This window comes from Falco punctatus, assembly GCF_963210335.1.
Source record: "Falco punctatus genome assembly, chromosome: 9".
NCBI lineage: Eukaryota > Metazoa > Chordata > Aves > Falconiformes > Falconidae > Falco > Falco punctatus.
The window spans coordinates 19,953,601-19,971,532 of NC_137589.1; the positions used below are offsets into that span (position 1 = coordinate 19,953,601).

Here is a 17,932-nt window from a genome sequence, read left to right on the forward strand (position 1 = left end):
TTTGAATTATCAGTCTTTTCCTTGAAGAAGCCCCTTTGCACATCCCTACAGCGGCTTGCTGCAGCTCAGGCTGAAGCCTCCAGCTGGATTCTGCCCAAACCTGAGGAGTATTTCCCTGGATTTTTCCAGGGAATTTTTTTTCTGGGGAAATTGGAATTTTCCCCATGGTTTTTCCCCATGGAAATCAAAGTGTCTCAGTACCAGTGGGTTCCCACAAGCTGCTCACCCCATGGGTGTCCCCAGAAGCGTGCATCCACCTCCTGGGTGCTGTGGGTCTTCAAGACATGCTGCTCCCACTCCCAGGAAGAAATGGGCTGTGGAGCTCTGGATATGGCCCAGAAAGAGTGGTTCCTGCATGCCAGGGAGGCTACTGCCAAGCACGCTGGTGTCCCTTCGCAGCTGGCTGCCTGCAAAAACACTCCTGAGAGAAACTGCAGCATTATCTCAAAACTGCTTGTTTAAACATCTCCCATGTTTGTCCCTTCATATTTTTAAGGGACAAATGCTTCCCAGTGGTGTGGGCTGGCTGGGGGCAGCCAGGAATAGTTAATCCTGTAAATATTTGACTTCCAGACATGCCAAAACTAAACTTTGGTAAAAGACCATGGTAAGGGGGGGGGTTGTTGATGTTGGCAATGATGGAGGAGCTGGAGTCACTGGGAACAGGGCAGCTGGAAGCACTGGGAGCGGAGCAGCTTTGGGCCAGGACCAGCATCCCTAAGGACTGTGCTGCTTTTCCCCACCGTGTGGTTGATTTACATGGGGTGGAGGACGGAGGTCTCCCCGCTTGTGTTGGGGTTCGCAGCATTTTTCCCCCCTGGGACAGGAAGGAGTGCTGCTGGGGGCACCGGCCAGCAGCCGGAGGAGAGAGAGGCACTGAGTGCCATCATCAGCATGGGAACCTCGGGGGTGGCAACGGGGACACAGACCCCGACCGTCCCCAGGGACCACATCTGCCCCGGCTCTCCCCTCGCCTCCGGTAGGCTGCCCCCCCCTCGCTGCCTCAGGCGGGGGGGTTCGTGCGGGTACCCCGGTATCCATGGCGATAGGAGGCTGTCCCCCCGCTGCTCCCTCCTCTCGCTGCAGCCGGCGACCAGCCGCAACCGGCGCGGCGGCACCGGCAGCGCCGTACGGGCACCGGGCTCAGTCCCGGGCGGGGGGGACCGGGGGAGGGACGGGGACAAATTCCCCCCCCTCCCCCGGCGGCAGACACCCCCCTCCCGCCCGCATGCCGGCGATGCAGCCCCCGGAACCAGGCCGGGCCGGTGAAGGTGAGTACCAAGACCTGATTTATTTTATTTTATCCAAAAAGGAAGATGTCCAGCCTCCACCAGACCCGTATTCCACCAGCACAGCCTTTCCCTGTGGTGGTTTCCCACAGCCAGGCAGGGAAGTGGGTGGCCCATTGCCACCCCGCCGGTGCACCCCTGTCCCCTTGTCACTGCATCCGAGATGTCAGGATGGATGTCTCCATCCATCCAGCACCCACCCAGGCACTTGGCAGCCCTTTATTTTCCTTTCCTTGTCTTCCACCTTGCTTTTAAAACCGCCTGTGATGCCTCATCCATAGGATACCCACCTCCCGCTAATGCTGCAAGACACTGCAGCCCAAAGAGATGAAGTCCAGCAAAGTTTTGGGCTTGATACCGCAGGTTTCGCGCAATGTCATTACAGTCTTCGCTATCATTTCTGCTAACAAAGCCAGTTCATGCAGGTGCATCTGATGCTGACCAGCCAGACCATCTTGCCCCAGCAGCCCTGATGCTTCTTTGCCTCTCTCCAAGAGGCTCCTTCTCCCGTGCTGGTGCTGCAAACCCACACCCCGTGCCTTTCTGAAGCCCCACTGGAAGCATGTTGCCCAAATCCTGCACCCAGGACAAGGTTATAGAGACCAGGCAGGGCTTCCCTGCACACCAGAGCCTCAGGGAAGCCGGTGGTCCCAGCAGCTGGGAAAAGCATCTTAGCTGGTGAGCTGAGAACCAGCACAGGGGTGGGGGATGATACAGCTGCCCATTATGCAGCGGCTTTGCAGTGCTTTCTCAGAGCAGGGCTGACCTGCAAGCTGAGCCTTAAAGCAAAAATATGCCTTTTCTTGTCTTAACATTGCAGCCTAGGTTTGCACTAGGTCCCGTCACCACTGCAGGCAGCTCCTGCCTGCACCCAGCATCATCCCGTGTCCCTGCCTGCGTAAAGCTGGGGAAACCCAAGGGGGGTTGCTGCATAGATCTGCTCCCCCTGTTAAATTCGTAGCCAAAAATGCCATTCCCTGCTCCATCAGAAGCTCTCTGGGTTCCAGATAATGATCATAATTATGTACAACTATTGCTTTATATGTAAGGGAACAGCAGGGTCTTGTCTGCCCCAGCCTGTCTCTCTTGGGTACTGTGACTGGGGTATTTTAGGGGATCTAAAATTGCAGATCTCAGAGGTGCAAGGAGAAACAGCAGCACACACCTGGGAGCAGGGATGCTCCCAGGCTGGCTGTGCTGGGGACCACATGGATACAGCTCCCACATGGCTGGAGCATTGCGGTATCGGGACATGGATTTCTCTTCCTTGCATCATCCCCCAACAAAATCCCATGAGAACAGGATGTCTTCTGGGCTGCTTTAATTCATCATCAAAAATATGATATAAAATAATAATGATACAAAATTATCAGCCAAGGTGCTGCAGTACCTTGGGCTGTGTAACCTGAGGAGGAGGAGACTTGAGGCACTGAGATGATCCCAGCAGGACACACCCCAGTCAGGCTGGGCACTGGTATAAGTATGAAAACCCACCTCTGAGAGCATTAAGAAATGAAGGGAATAATTGCTTCATTCTCTCCCAGCTTCACTTTCCTGCCTTCCCTTCCCCAGGCCCTTCCAATGGCAGCTGGTCCAACTCCACAGCAAGTGACATCCACCTCCTGAGGGAAAACTACACCTTCCTGGCATACTACCAGCACTCCTCCCCTGTGGCTGCCATGTTCATCCTGGCCTACACCTTCATCTTCCTCATGTGTGTGATCGGCAACATTCTGGTATGCTTCATTGTGGTGAAGAACCGCCAGATGCGGACAGTCACCAACATGTTCATCCTCAACCTGGCCATCAGCGACCTGCTGGTGGGCATTTTCTGCATGCCCACCACCTTGGTGGACAACCTCATCACGGGTGAGCAGGGCAGTGGAGGGACGAGACACAAAGAGGGGAGAGAAAGTGGTGGGGAACATCACCCACCTGCTGCCCCATGGGTGATTCTTTTGCTGAGGATGAGGAGGGCAGGTGGTAGCCACTCAACCACACCTGATGAAATGTATCACTTCATTTAGAGATGCTATTTTAGGGGAAAAAGTCTTTTTTTTTTAAGTGGTTTTTTTTTGTTGTTTTTTGACATTTTTTGCAAAATCAGTATGACCTTAGCGCTGCTTTATTTATAAAGTTCAGCCATTCTCCATCAAGCAACACTGAAAAAACCCCTCTTCTTCTTGCGCTTATCTTCTCACATGCTGGCTCAGCTCTGCCCATTGACCTTTCCAAAGATAAAAGGCAACATTGGCATAGTTGGTGGAGTTCACCTGCAGCAGTAGCCAGGGCGCAGGGCAGAGTCTGTATTTATTTTTTACGAGGTGCAATTTATCTGTTGCCAACGCCTTAGTATTGGGGTCAAGAAACAAGAAGAAAGCCCTTCTGACTGAGGATCCCAAGGCTGGTCCCCATGATAACAGCTCAAGCCCTACGTAAGGGTAGGAGAAATGCCAACCACTGTGCTCCTTGAGTTTCTAGGAAGTGTAATATGTATCTTCTTTACCAATTTGGCGTTTTTCCTCCAAACATCTGTACTGCTAAAGGCCATCTCTGTATGAGCCAAAAACGCAGCCCCCTCCTTAGAAGCAGGATTTAGCATCCCCTAGTAACAACATGGTGGATGGGGACATCTAGAGGGAGCTGCTGATGGACCCAGCCGAGCCAAAGGCAGCTACAACCTCTGCGGTGTCCCCTCGCAGGTTGGCCCTTTGACAACACCACGTGCAAAATGAGCGGCCTGGTGCAGGGTATGTCTGTCTCCGCCTCCGTTTTCACACTGGTGGCCATCGCTGTGGAGAGGTATGTTGGCACAGGCACGTGGGGACATGGGGAGCAAGCCACCTCCAGTGTGTTCAGGTGTCCTGTGTGGTTTCCATCATGGGAAAGCTCCTGGGGACACCAGCAGTGTGTCCCAGCTCTCCAGGAGGACCACAAAGCTGTCTATGAGGTATCCCAGCAAGGTGTCCTTCCCCACCTTGGGCTGACAACACCAAATCTGGAGAGATGCCAGCTTGGGATCTCTGCTGCCAAAAGCCATATGTAGAGAGCAATCCACCTTACCCTCCCTTCCCGCCCCTGGCTCCTGGCTGCCCTCCTTCCCCTGGGACATCCCAGCAGGTGCCCAAAGCCACAACCATCTGCCCTCCCACAGGTTTCGTTGCATTGTCCACCCGTTCCGGCAGAAGCTGACGCTGAGGAAAGCCCTGCTCACCATTGCTGTCATCTGGGTGCTGGCCCTGCTCATCATGTGCCCCGCCGCCATCACCCTGACCGTCACCAGGGAGGAGCACTACTTCATGGTGGACGCCTATAACAACTCCTACCCCCTCTACTCCTGTTGGGAGGCCTGGCCCGAGACAGGGATGAGGAAGATCTACACCACTGTCCTCTTCTCCCACATCTACGTGGCCCCTCTCACCCTCATTGTCATCATGTATGCCCGCATTGCCTTCAAGCTCTTCAAGTCGGTGGCACCTGCCCGTGGCCAAGAGGATCCAGAGGGGAGGAGAGTCTCCTGGAGGAAGGCCAAGGTCATCAACATGCTCATCATTGTTGCCCTCTTCTTCACCCTCTCCTGGCTGCCCCTCTGGACGCTGATGCTGCTGACGGATTACGGCCAGCTCAGTGAGGGCCAGCTCCGCCTGGTCACTGTCTACGTCTTCCCCTTTGCCCACTGGTTGGCCTTCTTTAACAGCAGCGCCAACCCTATCATCTATGGGTACTTCAATGAGAACTTCCGACGGGGCTTCCAGGAGGCCTTCAGGGCTCCCATCTGCTCACCCCACTGCCATCACCATCGCCACCGTGGGCCCTACACCCCCAGAAACCACAGCCGTGGGATCCTTTTTGGCACCCACAACCGCGTCTTCACCCAGGCGCGGGCCAGCGACTCACTGCCCGCCTCCGAGTCAGGGCTGCTGGCACCACGCCACACCGGTGTCCCTGCCTGGGATGGCTGAGCAGCTGTGGCCACCAGGCACCTCTGGTCCAAGGGCTTCTGGGATGGGGAACGGGGATTTGCCACGTCATGAGCCATGAGTCACCGAAATAAAGGCGTGTCCTACTGATGCCATGTCCCTGCCTTGGCTCCTCCACTTCCCCCAGCAGTGCCTTCCCGGATGAGGGGCAGAGGGGGCCACCAGCTGAGCCCCCCGGCACCATGGGCCCATGCCCTGCCAGCACCCCCTTTACCCAGCCTCAGACACAGCATGGGGCCAGGGAGGGAGCGGGGAGCAGTTGGGGAGCACGTGTGCAAATGGGCTGTCCTGCACCACGCTTAGCCACACCATGAACCGTGCAGCCCTTGGCTGGACCACACCATGCTGTGCTCAACCATGGCCACACCGTACCATTGTGGCCATGATGGATGAAGCCACACCATACTGCTGTGGCCATGCTGGACCACACCATGCTGTGCTGGACCAAGCCACACTGTGCTGGATCATTCCACACCATGCTGCTGTGGCCATGCCAGACCACACCATGCTGTGCTGGACCATGCCATGCTGCTGTGGCCATGCGGGACCATGCCATGCTATGCTGTACCATGCCATGCTGCTGTGGCCATGTTGGATCATGCCATGTTGTGCCGGACCATGCCATGCTGTGCTCAACCATGCCATACTGCTGCGGCCACGCTGGACCACGCCATGCTGTGCTGGACCAAGCCACACTGTGCTGGATCACGCCACACCATGCTGCTGTGGCCATGCCGCACCACACCATGCTGTGCTGAACCACGCCATGCTGCTGTGGCCATGCCATGCTGTGCTGGACCAAGCCATATCGCACCGCTGTGGCCATGATCGGCTGCACCGTGCTGTGCCGGGCCATGCTATGCCGTACCGTCACGGGCCACGCCGTAGCCAAGCCGCGCCGCCGGGCTACCCAACACCGGTCTGAGCTGGCCCCCGCGCCGCCCCGCGCCACGTGGCGTGGCGTGGCCGGGAGGGGAGGGGGGCGCGCGGCCGCGTGGCGGGGGGCGGGGCCGGGGAGCCTGGCGCCTGCGCGGGGCGCACGCCGGCGGCCGGGGGCGGGGCACGCCGCGCATGCGCAGTGCGGCAGCCGGCGGGCTGCGCGCGGCACGATGGCCGGCTACAGCGTGGAGGAGCGCGCTGCGCCGCACAGCCTGGAGTACCGGCTTTTCTTTAGTGAGTGCCCGCCGCCTTCTTCCTGCCCCTCCTTCCTCTCCTGCCCCTCATCCTCCTGGCCCGGGGGTTTGGGGGCCGACCGCCTCTGGAGGGGCTGGGGGAGCCCCAGGGCCTGAGTCGCGACCCCCCCACTCCGCCCCTCACCTGGGGCGGCCCCTCAGACCGGGCCTGACCCGTCCTCCTTGCTTTGCAGAGGATGCCGCCGGGCGCTACATCTCCCCCTTTCATGATATCCCCATCTACGCGGACGCCGGCAAGGTAAGAGGGGAGAGGGGCCGCCGTGAGGAGCACCAGGCCGGGCGGCTGGTGCGGCCGTGTTGACTTGGGGCCAGTGACAAGAGCAACCGCTGGAGCTCTGGGCCGTGGGTGTGGGCGTGGGGTCGGCGCTCCTCAGGGAGCGCAGTCCTGCGAGCCTGAAGTACCCGAGGGAGGCTCCCAGGGCCTTATGCTTCTCCAGGGCAGGAACACCTAACGGAAGTATCGCCAGATCTTGTAAGGAATCGGTGCCCTTTTCTCGTAGTCTCAGCCTCGGATAGAGCGATGTAAGAGAACAGGCGTTCTCGTTCTCATATTCGTGTCTGAGATAGGAGTGGTTGTCTTGAACTTGCCCGTGAGGTCACATGAAAGTGTTTAGGGTTAAAAGAAGCAGTTCTCTCTTTAAATAAATATCTACATGCTCTCCTGTGGAAGTATATGCTCGTGCTGCATGATATTGTAGGCTTAGGTTTTGACTGCAGTAAGAGCAGTTCAGCTGCTGCATAGATGGCGAGGACATTAAATTCTTGCTGTAGCAGCTCTTGGGGACCTCGCCTCGCAGGAAGAGCAGGTGGGGAACCTGCAGCATGCAGTGCTGTGGGGCTTTTACATCCTTCTGGCGGACAGTGGTTAGTCAAAGTAGGCTGTTCTGAATCACTAAGGTGCCTCAGCTTTAGGAAACCAAAATGGCTGTGCTTCAGTTTTCACTGAATGCTTTTTCACTGGTAACTCGGGCTCTCTGTGTTCCTTACCTTTGTAGCTCGTCTCTTCTTTTAACACATACTGAAAAACTGTGCAACTTGATAAGTGTAGTGGATAAACTGTTCTAATATTTGTGATAGAGAGGTGCAGGTAGAGGGTGGTTATGGGGAAGGAAAAGAGTGTAGAATTGAGAGGTGAACATCTGAAATACAGCTGATTGAGCTTTGAAGTGCAGGTATTGTCAGAATGTGCGCTGGGAAGTCTGAGATGGCTTTTGCCTACTCAGAAGGGAAAAGATGGATTGTAATCATCAAGGACCATGGCAAAGCAGTTTCTGTGGCCAACTGGGAAAGCAGTTTTCAAAAGCAGGTGTCTGAAAGGTAACTCAGACAAGTAAAATCCAGATAATACTACGCTTTGCAGGTGCTTGCAGAACAGGGGGAAAGAGCAGGGGTGTGACTATAGGATGAGGAAGGTTTCTGCAGACTGGTGATGCTTAACAAGGGAAACTGGACTACTGGTGCGCCTTCAGGCACTTAGTGCTGCTTGCCAGCATTTTCGTGCCAAGTCATTAAGAGAAGCAAGTATTGCTGAAGGTCGCAGTCCCTGAAGTTACACAATAGTGGTGATCACATTAGACCTCTTTGCAGGAGTGCCTCTCTGCAGAGATTTTACTCATTGCTTAGCACATTCATTACCAGCAGTGGTAGGGAGCCCAGCTTGGAGGCAAAGGTTGTCTCACTCTGTCTGGGCTCCTTCATCTTTATCCTTAGACTTCTAAGATGCTGAGAGGATTGCAGGGTGTTTTTTTCAGTCTAGGGCTGGGATGTGCTGACCTTATCTGTGCCTGTGTGTCTTGGTACTGTGAAGGAATGACCTTGGGCTACTCAGTGGGTGTCTTAGACCAAGGCAGATCTGTCAGTTGGACTGTGGGGAAATTGCAAGCCTAACAAAGATGCACCCCCAAGTTACTTTTCCTTGCCTGCAAAGCCATAAGCACCTTGTCTAGCCAGTTCTAGTTGCCTCATTCCTATCCTCAAGTTACTTAATTAATAAAAATAGTATATACCTTTTACATATAAATTGCAAATGAGCAGTGACCCCCTGCAGTTAAGGGGCTGTAATAAACTTGTGTTAGGGAAGGGTGTGGGCAAAGTCAATGATGTAACAGCACTAATTGCACAATAGCAATCTAATTATGGCGCAGTACAGGTTCGAAGGATTTTGCAATGCTAATACTGCTTAACATGAGGATTAGAAACCTTGTCGATGCTAGGGAGCAAGGTCTGACTTTTTGTTAAAAGCCATAATCTCCTCAAAGAGCAAATGTTAAGGTTCCAACTGCGGAAAAGCTTGTTTTCTTGAAGAGGAGACTGACATTGAACTCTCAAGAGTCTTCTTGGCCCAGCTGGAGTCAACAGGAGATGTTTTCAAGCATCACCTGTAAACTAGATACTGCAAGGTGTAGCTCTGCGTTTCTCCCCCACATCTTTATCCTCGTGCCATACTGCTAACAAGGTCTGCTTTTTATAGGCATGTCAGCTTGGAGAGGAGGAACTCGGGCATCTTCCTCTACTTCAAGACGACTAGAATGTTTGGGAGTGAAGTTCTCAGTTGTTTAGGATAGTATGTGGGTGCCCATGTTATTAAATAGATAGCTTACTCCTGTAATCCTTGTCTCTTCTAAATTGCCAAGGTGGCTCTTGCTGTAGCATTAAGCATTTTGTATTTAACAAATATGCCTAAAACCTCATTTTGTTATGTCCAGGATAGTTTGTATGCAGTTGTGTTCGGTTCATTTAAACCTACTGTTCTGTAGGAACATGGTGGAGATATTCGTAGGTGGCAGCTGATGGAGAAGGAGAATGTGTGAGTAACCTCAGTCTAGCTTTTGCTGGTATCTTTCATGGGATTCAGCTTTGGGTGATGACATGTGACTGACTGGACTACAGGACTTCCATCAACTGTATCAAAACTGGCTCTGGAAAAAAGGGGAAGAAAAAAGTTATGGATTTCATGCTTCGTTATGTATGTTCCCTAGCTTACAGTGTGGTCTTGAGATTCCATCCCATTCACTGATGTTTTGCTTTCTTCAGAATGTGTTCAACATGGTTGTAGAAGTACCTCGATGGACAAATGCTAAAATGGAGGTAACTATATTACAGTCCTAGCTTAAAGTGCTTGAGCAGACTGGTCTATTAATCTGGCTTTGCTGATTCTTCCTTTCTCAGTTCCACCTCCTGAATCGGAGTGGTTTCTAACTTCTGTAAATATGTGCTTCATGCTAGAGGTCTAGTGTGGGGGCTGAGTCTTGCAGAGTTTGGAATAACTTAGTGTTCGTCTGTGGCTTCTTATTAAAGCAGCATCTTATGGCTTTCAACCCCATGTGGTTCTGACATTTGTAAGTCTGCTGAAAACAATATCCCAGGAGATGGCAGTGCAACAGGAGATGGAGTTGTCCAATATCTGCTGTTGGCTTCGGGGTCAGCTCCTGGTCTCTTAGCTTGTCAATTAGCAGCTAGCTTGATTTAAAAAAAAAATCACTTGTTTTTTGTGAGAGAGTAGAGAGATTTATGTAACTTTTCTTTCAGATTGCAACAAAGGATCCCTTAAACCCAATAAAGCAAGATGTGAAGAAAGGAAAACTGCGCTATGTAGCTAACGTATTCCCCCACAAGGGTTATATCTGGAATTACGGTGCTATCCCACAGGTACTGTAACTTGCCTCAGTGGCCCATCCTTTCTGGTGGGGAGAGGGGAGGATGCCTGTGTCTGTCTCTGACTACCACTGTATTAATGAGCAAAAAGGTCAGCTCAGAGTCTGGTCTGGAACACAGCATTTGTAGCTGTGTATATAATCTTGCTAATGAAGAGAACCTGTCAAGGAAGCCGGAGTACTTTTAAGTAGAAATCTCAAGAGGTAGGCTTGTAGCTAATGATGTAAACAAGCTGAGGATGAGCAGCTGCTGCTAGTGAGGTACCAGCTGTGTTGCTCCTCTCCTTGAACTTTGCTTGGACATTAGCTGGCAGGTCCTTGTCTTTGGATGAAGGAAGCTGTCAGTAGACAAGGAACTGGGCATCTGGCAATGCAATACGCTCCGTTCCTGCCTGGTGAAGCATAAAGAGCTAATGTTTTAACTTATGGTACAGGATCTCAGTGTACAGCCCCTAGGCTGAATCTTTACAGAAGATTCTTCTTGCAGTGAATTGTTTTAGACTTCGGATGTGGTCAGTGAAAATCTGAATAGATCTAAGACTGCATCTTTCCCATTTCTGCCCCTCTTATTGTTCAGCATCTAAAACATACAGCTAGACTAACGTATTTACGTGTTGGATGGTGGTAGGTGCTCTGTTCTCAGTGTTGGATCTGAGTGGCAGAGAGGTATTCAGAGGTGCAGAGACTCCATGAGGCAGGTGTCTGCAGCTGCACAGATAAGCTTTCTCTAGAACAGCTGGCAAGGTGAGACTGACAGATGGTGACAGCTGGATCCAGGCTCTTAACTGGCTGGTAACTGCTAGGTAAAGAGGAGCTTTGAGCAAGGCTCTTTGCCTCTGATGTTCTCTAAAGTTTGAGTTTCCTTTCAAGAAATAAATTGTCAGTGACAGTTCATGGGGAAACACACTAAATTTTGTAATTCTAATCTTGAGAGCAGTGCGTGTTGAGTGTTTTCTCCAAGCGGCTTAAGACTGTGTTTTGAAGTTGAATTGTGTTCTGCTTGGATGGATTCTGGTGTCGGTTTCTTTGTACAGAATTACAGCTTTTGAAGCCTTCACTCAGTCATATGTTAGTGGATCAAAGATGTTTATGCGTGGGCAAGGATCCAGACTTAACACTTCCTTGTAGAGAAGTGCGATAGTGATTGAGAAGTGCCCTTTGGCACCACCCAGGTTTCAGTACATCTTCCTGAATGCTCTAGATGCATTGCGGTGTCTTGACTATACATACTCATCATGTCCTGGCATGCAGAGATTCAGGAAGAGTATTCCTTCTCTTTATATCTCAACAACCTTAGATGTAGATGCTCCTTAGGATGCAAGTAGGCACAGTGCCCTTTTGCTCCTGGCTGAAAGTGTGTTTTAAGCAGCTATTATTTTGGAGGCACAGCTCAAATGCCTTCTGGAGTCCTGTTTCTCAACTTATGCTCTCTGCTTTAGGTGAGCTGCGCTAGGACACTGGGTGGCACAGGGTATGGGACTCTGCGTTCTTGACACTGCTTTAGTGTAACAACATGTCTTAAATTGTTTTATTGAAAGGAAACAATACACCCCGTCTGTCTTCCTCCATCTTTGTTGAACTTTGTTGAACTGCTATCTGGAGTTCAGGAAACTTCTGTTAAGAAATGAATAGGGAGAGGAACAGGCAGGCAGCCAAATCAATGACTGTTCTTTATAGATGTGAACTTCACCTTTATGCAGCTGCGGAACAGAGGAGGAAGTCTGGAAAGTGTTGAAAAAAAGGTTTGTCTGTAGGAGGGAACAGCTTACCCTTGGCAAGATAAGACCTTTTAACTTGGATTCAAACTGTATTTGCAGGCACAAGTGAAATAGTAGCCCAAACACTAGACCTGAAAGCAAGTGTGAAGTGGGCCATCATCTGTTTCTTCAAGGCAATCTCATACCTGAAATAAATCATCTTTTTATTTCCTCTTGAAACCTGAGAGTTCTTATTCCTGTGTGTGGGGTTTTTTTCAGACTTGGGAAGACCCAGGTCACAAAGATGAAAATACTGGCTGCTGTGGAGATAACGATCCAATTGATGTGTGTGAAATTGGAAGCAAGGTAATACGTTCTAAAGGGTAACTGTCTTTTGAAACGTATAATTAATGTCTCTGAAGGCAATTATCCAGAGTCATTATTCAGTTCCTACTTCCTCTACCTTAAGAATGTGATGTTTCCCTCCACTGCCTCCTGAGATTGTTGATGAGATCTTACAGTGCAAGCCTTGTGAGCCAAGGCTTATGAAGTGCTGAAAAGCGATAGCCTGTTTCGTGGTTCCCGACTGCTTGCTGAACTCTACCAACTTGCACAGTCTCCTGTTGTGGATTCCTTGGATGCAGGAGTACAGACAACAAGGTCTTTGTGCTTGCAGGTTTGCTCTCGAGGAGAAGTCATCAGAGTGAAGGTGCTGGGCACGCTGGCACTGATTGATGAGGGAGAGACGGACTGGAAGGTAATTGCTATCAATGTTGAAGACCCGGAAGCAGACAGCTATAATGGTAGGTAACAGGAGGGGGAGAAGAGGCTTTCCTGTTACTTTCTTTTCTTCCTGAAAAGGAAGAGAGTACTTCCCTTTCTCTGTTGAGAACCTGCAGGAAACTTTCAAGTCAGGACATGGGCTTGCTCCTCCTATGCCACAGTATTAATCAGGTGTGATAAGGGGAGAACAGCAGAACAGGATGTTACCATTTTGACAGCTTGGGATAAACAGCAGTAGTCCTCTGCACAGCCTGGCGTCTCAAAGAGGGTGGCTGTACAGCTTGTCCTCTGAGTGGAAGGAAAGGGATTGTCCAGTAAGCCTCTAATCAAAGCTGTTTAAATGTGTCCATGCTCCTGGGAGCAATCAGGATATACTACAAAGATGAAACACTAACTTTCCTGTGCAGATACCCATTTTGTGTCTGTACTGTAAGCTGTCTGAAATGTTGCTAAGGCTGCTTGAGGAGGGGTTGAAAGAGAGGCAGCTCAGAAGAGAAAGGGGGTAGTAGCTAAGTAATTTCTGTTACTAGATCTGGCTAAGAAGCCTTTTCTCCCTGGCTAGATATCGATGATGTCAGAAGAATGAAACCTGGATACTTAGAAGCTACGGTGGACTGGTTCAGAAGATACAAAGTACCTGATGGCAAGCCAGAAAACCAGTTTGCTTTTAATGGTGAATTTAAAAACAAGGTAAGATAACCTTTCTTCATTACAGTGAGTGTGCAAAGGCACGCTGTCCAAAAACTGAGCTCAAGGTGCGTGGGGACACAGATAAGTAGTCACTGAGAGAACTGATTTCTGTGGGGCTGCTGGTAGCTGACTTTATTCTTCATGCTGTTTTTCCAGGCTACCATTCTTCTTGTTTCCAGCCTTGGAATTTCTTGCAGGAATACTAGGAGAAAAAATAGAGGATTATCACCCTGCTGCTGTTGAATATTATGACTTTTTATTCTAGTTGACATTCATGTCAGATTACTTCAGGGCCATCCTGTGTCAGAACCAGGATGAAAAATGCCAGGTTTATTCACTCCTGCTCTGGAGCAAAGGATCCTTGACATCACCCTTTGCTTCCCTTGCACACTGGCTTTGTTCCACTGCAGCCTGGTGCAAGCTGAAGTTAACTCAGGAGTTAAAATGCTTCTTCCTTCAGGTGCGAAGTGTTGCCTTACGCCCTTTGACTAAGGCTCTGCCTTGGCAGCATTATTCCTCTGCCTCTTCTCTGGGCTGCATCAGATAACTTACTGCTCCTGAACGGGTGGAATCTTGCTTCTGCACCCTCCTTCCTGCCAGTCCTGGTGTGTCGTGAGCGGGGTTAGCAAGGTGACTCAACTCGCAGAGCTCCAGAGTTGGTGCAGAGAAGGCAAGGGCCTGCAGAGCCCTGGGTGGGAAGGAAAGGGTAAGGGGGGTAAAATGGAACTCATGTGGGAGTGGACTTGTCCCCTTTGGCTGTAGCACAGCACTGGTTGGGTGGGCTGGGATATCCACTGCCCCTCAGGATGGGTGAAACCGGAATTGAGGCCAAGGCAGAAAATAGAGACAAAGAACCTTGCACATGTTCTGTGGTGTTTTATTTGGCTCTGTATGGTATCAAACCCAGATATTTATTGCTGGTGTTATGCTAAAAAGAACTGTGTGTGCTTCCTTCTCCAGCTGACAGGTTAATGCTTCAGCATATACTATTCTTTTAAGGAAAAAAAAAGTTTTATGCTTGGAAGCAGATTAATTTTTAAATAGTTGCAAAGCTACATTAATTGCATGTCTCTTCCTGTTGATCTGTGCGGCGGCTGAATGGTTTGCCTGGAGTGGAAGAAGGTTTGCAGATAGGTAGAGATCAACTAGCTGCTGGAGACAGAGTGGGAGGAGCAGAGGGGTGGAGCTGCTTTTATAATATAGCACTGACTGGAGACTAGAATATCTGCGTTCAGTTTCTTTTGGCTTCAAACTCGCTAGGTGACCTTGGTGTATCCTCCCATCTGGAAAGTAAAACATTTAATCTTGTAAAAACCCTGTTGTTTCAGCTGTTGTGTGCTGGGAGGTTGCTGCTGTTCCTGAAAGGTGCAGTAATAGATGTCTCTTTGAGGCCTTCCACAATCAGAAGCTATCTAAAATCAGCCCCAAAATACCAGCCTCTCCTTCCACGTAACTGATAGTTTGGATGGATGATAGAAAGATGGTCTAGTGCTTACACATAACGTGATGTTTGTTCTCATCTTCAACTTTAGGATTTTGCTGTGAACATCATCAAAAGCACTCATGAGCACTGGAAAGCTTTAATAGCAAAGAAAACTGATGGAGGGGAGATCAACTGGTAGGTTAATGCTTGTGGTACTGTGCAGGTTCCTTTCCTCTAAAAAAATAACCCTGGAACTTCCTTTTCTGAGGGATGCCATGCTTTCTGGTGGCTGCTGGTTGTCTCCACAGGCCTTCCCCTTCAACATGGCAACTATAACAATGATTCTTAATATTCCATTATTTAATACTTTTTGGGGAGAGACTTGGCTTTCACATTCTCACAAGCAACTTATCTCTTCTAGCACAAATCTGACGGTGTCTGACAGCCCTTTCTGCTGTGGTCAAGAGTGTGCAAAAGCTACTGTGGATGCAGTAAGTACAGATTTGAGTGTCCTAACCGCAGCGTTGGTGTCAGGCAAAACAAATTGTGTGGTACTGTAACCTGTCCTCTCTGTGCGAACAGCACATTGTATGCTTAGATTTTTTTTGGATGACTGAACACAATGACACTTTCTGATTAAAGAGGGTGTATAAGGAGCAAAGTCAGACATTCCTCCAGAGGCTTCTCCTTGCACTTAGTCATCTGGGAGGTGGAATCCAAAACAGTTTGTGTGAAGGGCTAAACTTCTGAACCATATCTTGGCTCTCAGCTGTTCAGTATTTAAATATTTGGCCTTGCAAGAGCTTCGTAGTGCAGGTCATCCTTTGTGAAAAGAAAGCGTAATTCCTGAGAGCTGTGCAGCCGGGGACCTTACATCCTTTGCAGCAAAAACTTGAAGTTCCCGGTGTAGTACTCCTACCTAGTTTCAGGACTTAACTACATCTCCTTAGGCTTTTGTGAAGTACTGCTGCTGGCAGCTAGAAAGGGTTTAGAGGAATGGGACAGAAAAATCAAAAGGCAAATGTTGCCTTAGTGTATGGAAATGTGACTGGCAGCCAGTGTCTCCATAGCCTTGGCGATACTTTTAAAACCACTATCTTGGTTTTAAAGTGCTTGTATCCTCTGGTGGTATCTGAATTACTTGTAAGTTTTTGAACGTGCAGTCCTTGCAGAGGGTGTGTCACCAGCTGGGGACCTTTCTCTGTCTTTGGCTGTTAAATATCAGGTAAAAGCTCTTCAGCAAAGTTTTCCAAGAATCCTCTGTACTTCTAGTCCACCACCATCTTACAGCTTTAAAAAAAGCAGGCTGCCTGCAACAGCACAGATGCTGGAGCAGTAACTGCTTGTGGTGAGAAACAGGTGGCACTGCAGCCCATGCTTAGAGCAAAGCACATCCAGCGTGTAGGACATCTGTGGAATGAGGAGGCAGTGGGGATGACAAGCCTCCTGCTGCATGTGAACTCATTTATTCCCTCACAGCTCACCAGCACTGGCTGCTGCAGACCAGTCATGCTGCTTATATCTTAAACAGTGCTCGGTGAAGACTTGGGTACCTCTAAATGATGCCTAGTGAGCTTCAGGTGTAAGGGTCTACCTCTGTCAGCAGCTGCTGTCTGCTAATACACTTCTTGTTTCAGGCACCACCATGTAAAGCTGCCAACCCAATCCCACCCGAAGGTGAGTCTCAACCCCGTGTTCACATTCTGATACCAAGTGGAGATTTCATCAAGGGGATTATCAATAGGAAAAGGAGGGCCTTAACTGATGGCTGGGTATGGCTCCAGCACTAGGAGGAACAAAGGGCTTAGTTGGACCTATCTTGTGTCAGTAATGCAATCTGATTCTGGGATAATGTCTGTTGTTACCTTGTTTGGGTACATGAGGTGAGTAAAGGAGTGGTGAGTAGGAGACCTGAGGTGCCATAGTTTTACTCCGGAAGAGATTAAATTTATAGCAGGTCCTGAAAGACAGGCACTACAGAGGACTGAAGTGCAGTGATAGCAGGAGAGTGGTTTCCTTAGTTCCTGCGAAACGGGGTTTGTTAGCATCCTCAGTGCAGGTGAGCTGAGGAAGGGAAATACTCCCTGCCCACATGGAGCAGAGGAAGAAGTTAGTTGCATGTTCAGAATCACACTTGCAGCTGAACCTACTGATCAGAGATCTGTTGCTGAGCAAGTGCCCGCTGCCAGCTGGTAATGAGCCTTTTGATGTCTCGGGCTGTGACTCTGTAAGAAATGAATAGCTGTGGGTGAGTCCTCGCTCAGCTGGCATCTGGGCACCTTGCATGTGAAAGCGGGTCATTGCTGTAGCAGGGACAAGACCCAAGCACAAGCTGATGCCAGTGTTGAGAACCCACAGCTGTGTGGCAGAAAGAGGGGCTAGGCTGTCCTTTCTAGTCTCTTCCTGGGTAATAAACCTGTGAAGAAATTGGTGTCTTCTGTACGGATGTGGGAGTTGGAGGTAAAATGACTTTGCCTCCGAGTCAGCTGAGCCAGAGGGTTGCCAAGCCAGCTTTGCCTGACCTGAGTCTTGTGTGGATGCTCCCTATGGCAGCCTGCGTGAGGGTGGCTTCTTCAGGAAAACAGACGCATGCAAGCATGTAAGCAGGGCTCTGCGAGAGCCTGTTTGCTCTGGTGGAGGTGTCGGCCAGAGCGGGAGGAAGGCCCTGCTCTGGAGGTGATGCCTGCAGTGCCATGTGATTGCTTAATAGGTGGGTGGCTAACAGAGGACTTAACCCCCTCTTCTTGTTTGGTTTTTTTTTTTTTCCACCCCCCTCGCAGTCGACAAGTGGTTCTACTACCAGAAAAACTAAGGCCTGAGGATGGGTGGTGAGACAGCTGTGTCCTTTCCCCCGGAAGAGTCGCCACACAAAGGAGTAGACCAGAAGAATAGCTTCAGTGTCAACAAGATGACCTTGCCTGTAACTTTGCTGATTAGAATCACACATCTAGCAGCGACGTGTCTGCTGCACCGAGGTCTTGTGGAGGCTAGAAGACGTAATTTATAAAAGCAAAACACCCTGCTTGTGCGTGGTCATACAGTGTACTTTGTAAATCGTGACAGATCGCTCGCCCGGTACGTGTATGGATGCTAGAAATAAAAACTACTGAACCTGAGCGCTGTCGGGCTCCCTGTCCCTTCCCCCCCGCAGCCTGGGGGCATTTGCACGCGGGGTGGTTTGGGGGCGACGAGGGGAGGATTTGCCGGGTAATGCAGGGCCGTGC

At 50.3% G+C, this 17,932-nt stretch overlaps 2 protein-coding genes across 2 annotated transcripts; both read left to right on the top strand.

Annotated features, from left to right (window-relative positions):
* The first annotated feature begins 101 nt into the window (after nt 1-101).
* NPFFR1 (neuropeptide FF receptor 1) lies at nt 102-6,222 on the top strand. Its single transcript, XM_080401670.1, has 4 exons — nt 102-1,271; nt 2,862-3,158; nt 3,992-4,091; nt 4,444-6,222. Exons 1-4 carry the CDS (start codon nt 1,040-1,042, stop codon nt 5,249-5,251), a joined length of 1,437 nt encoding a protein of 478 aa, XP_080257796.1. The 5' UTR covers nt 102-1,039; the 3' UTR covers nt 5,252-6,222.
* A 101-nt stretch (nt 6,223-6,323) lies between these two features.
* On the top strand, nt 6,324-17,824 carry PPA1 (inorganic pyrophosphatase 1). Its single transcript, XM_080401725.1, has 11 exons — nt 6,324-6,442; nt 6,636-6,700; nt 9,496-9,549; nt 9,991-10,110; nt 12,092-12,178; nt 12,489-12,615; nt 13,158-13,285; nt 14,818-14,903; nt 15,130-15,199; nt 16,346-16,385; nt 17,489-17,824. The coding sequence occupies exons 1-11, from the start codon at nt 6,379-6,381 to the stop codon at nt 17,518-17,520; spliced, it is 873 nt and encodes a 290-aa protein (XP_080257851.1). The 5' UTR covers nt 6,324-6,378; the 3' UTR covers nt 17,521-17,824.
* Nucleotides 17,825-17,932: the final 108 nt, after the last annotated feature.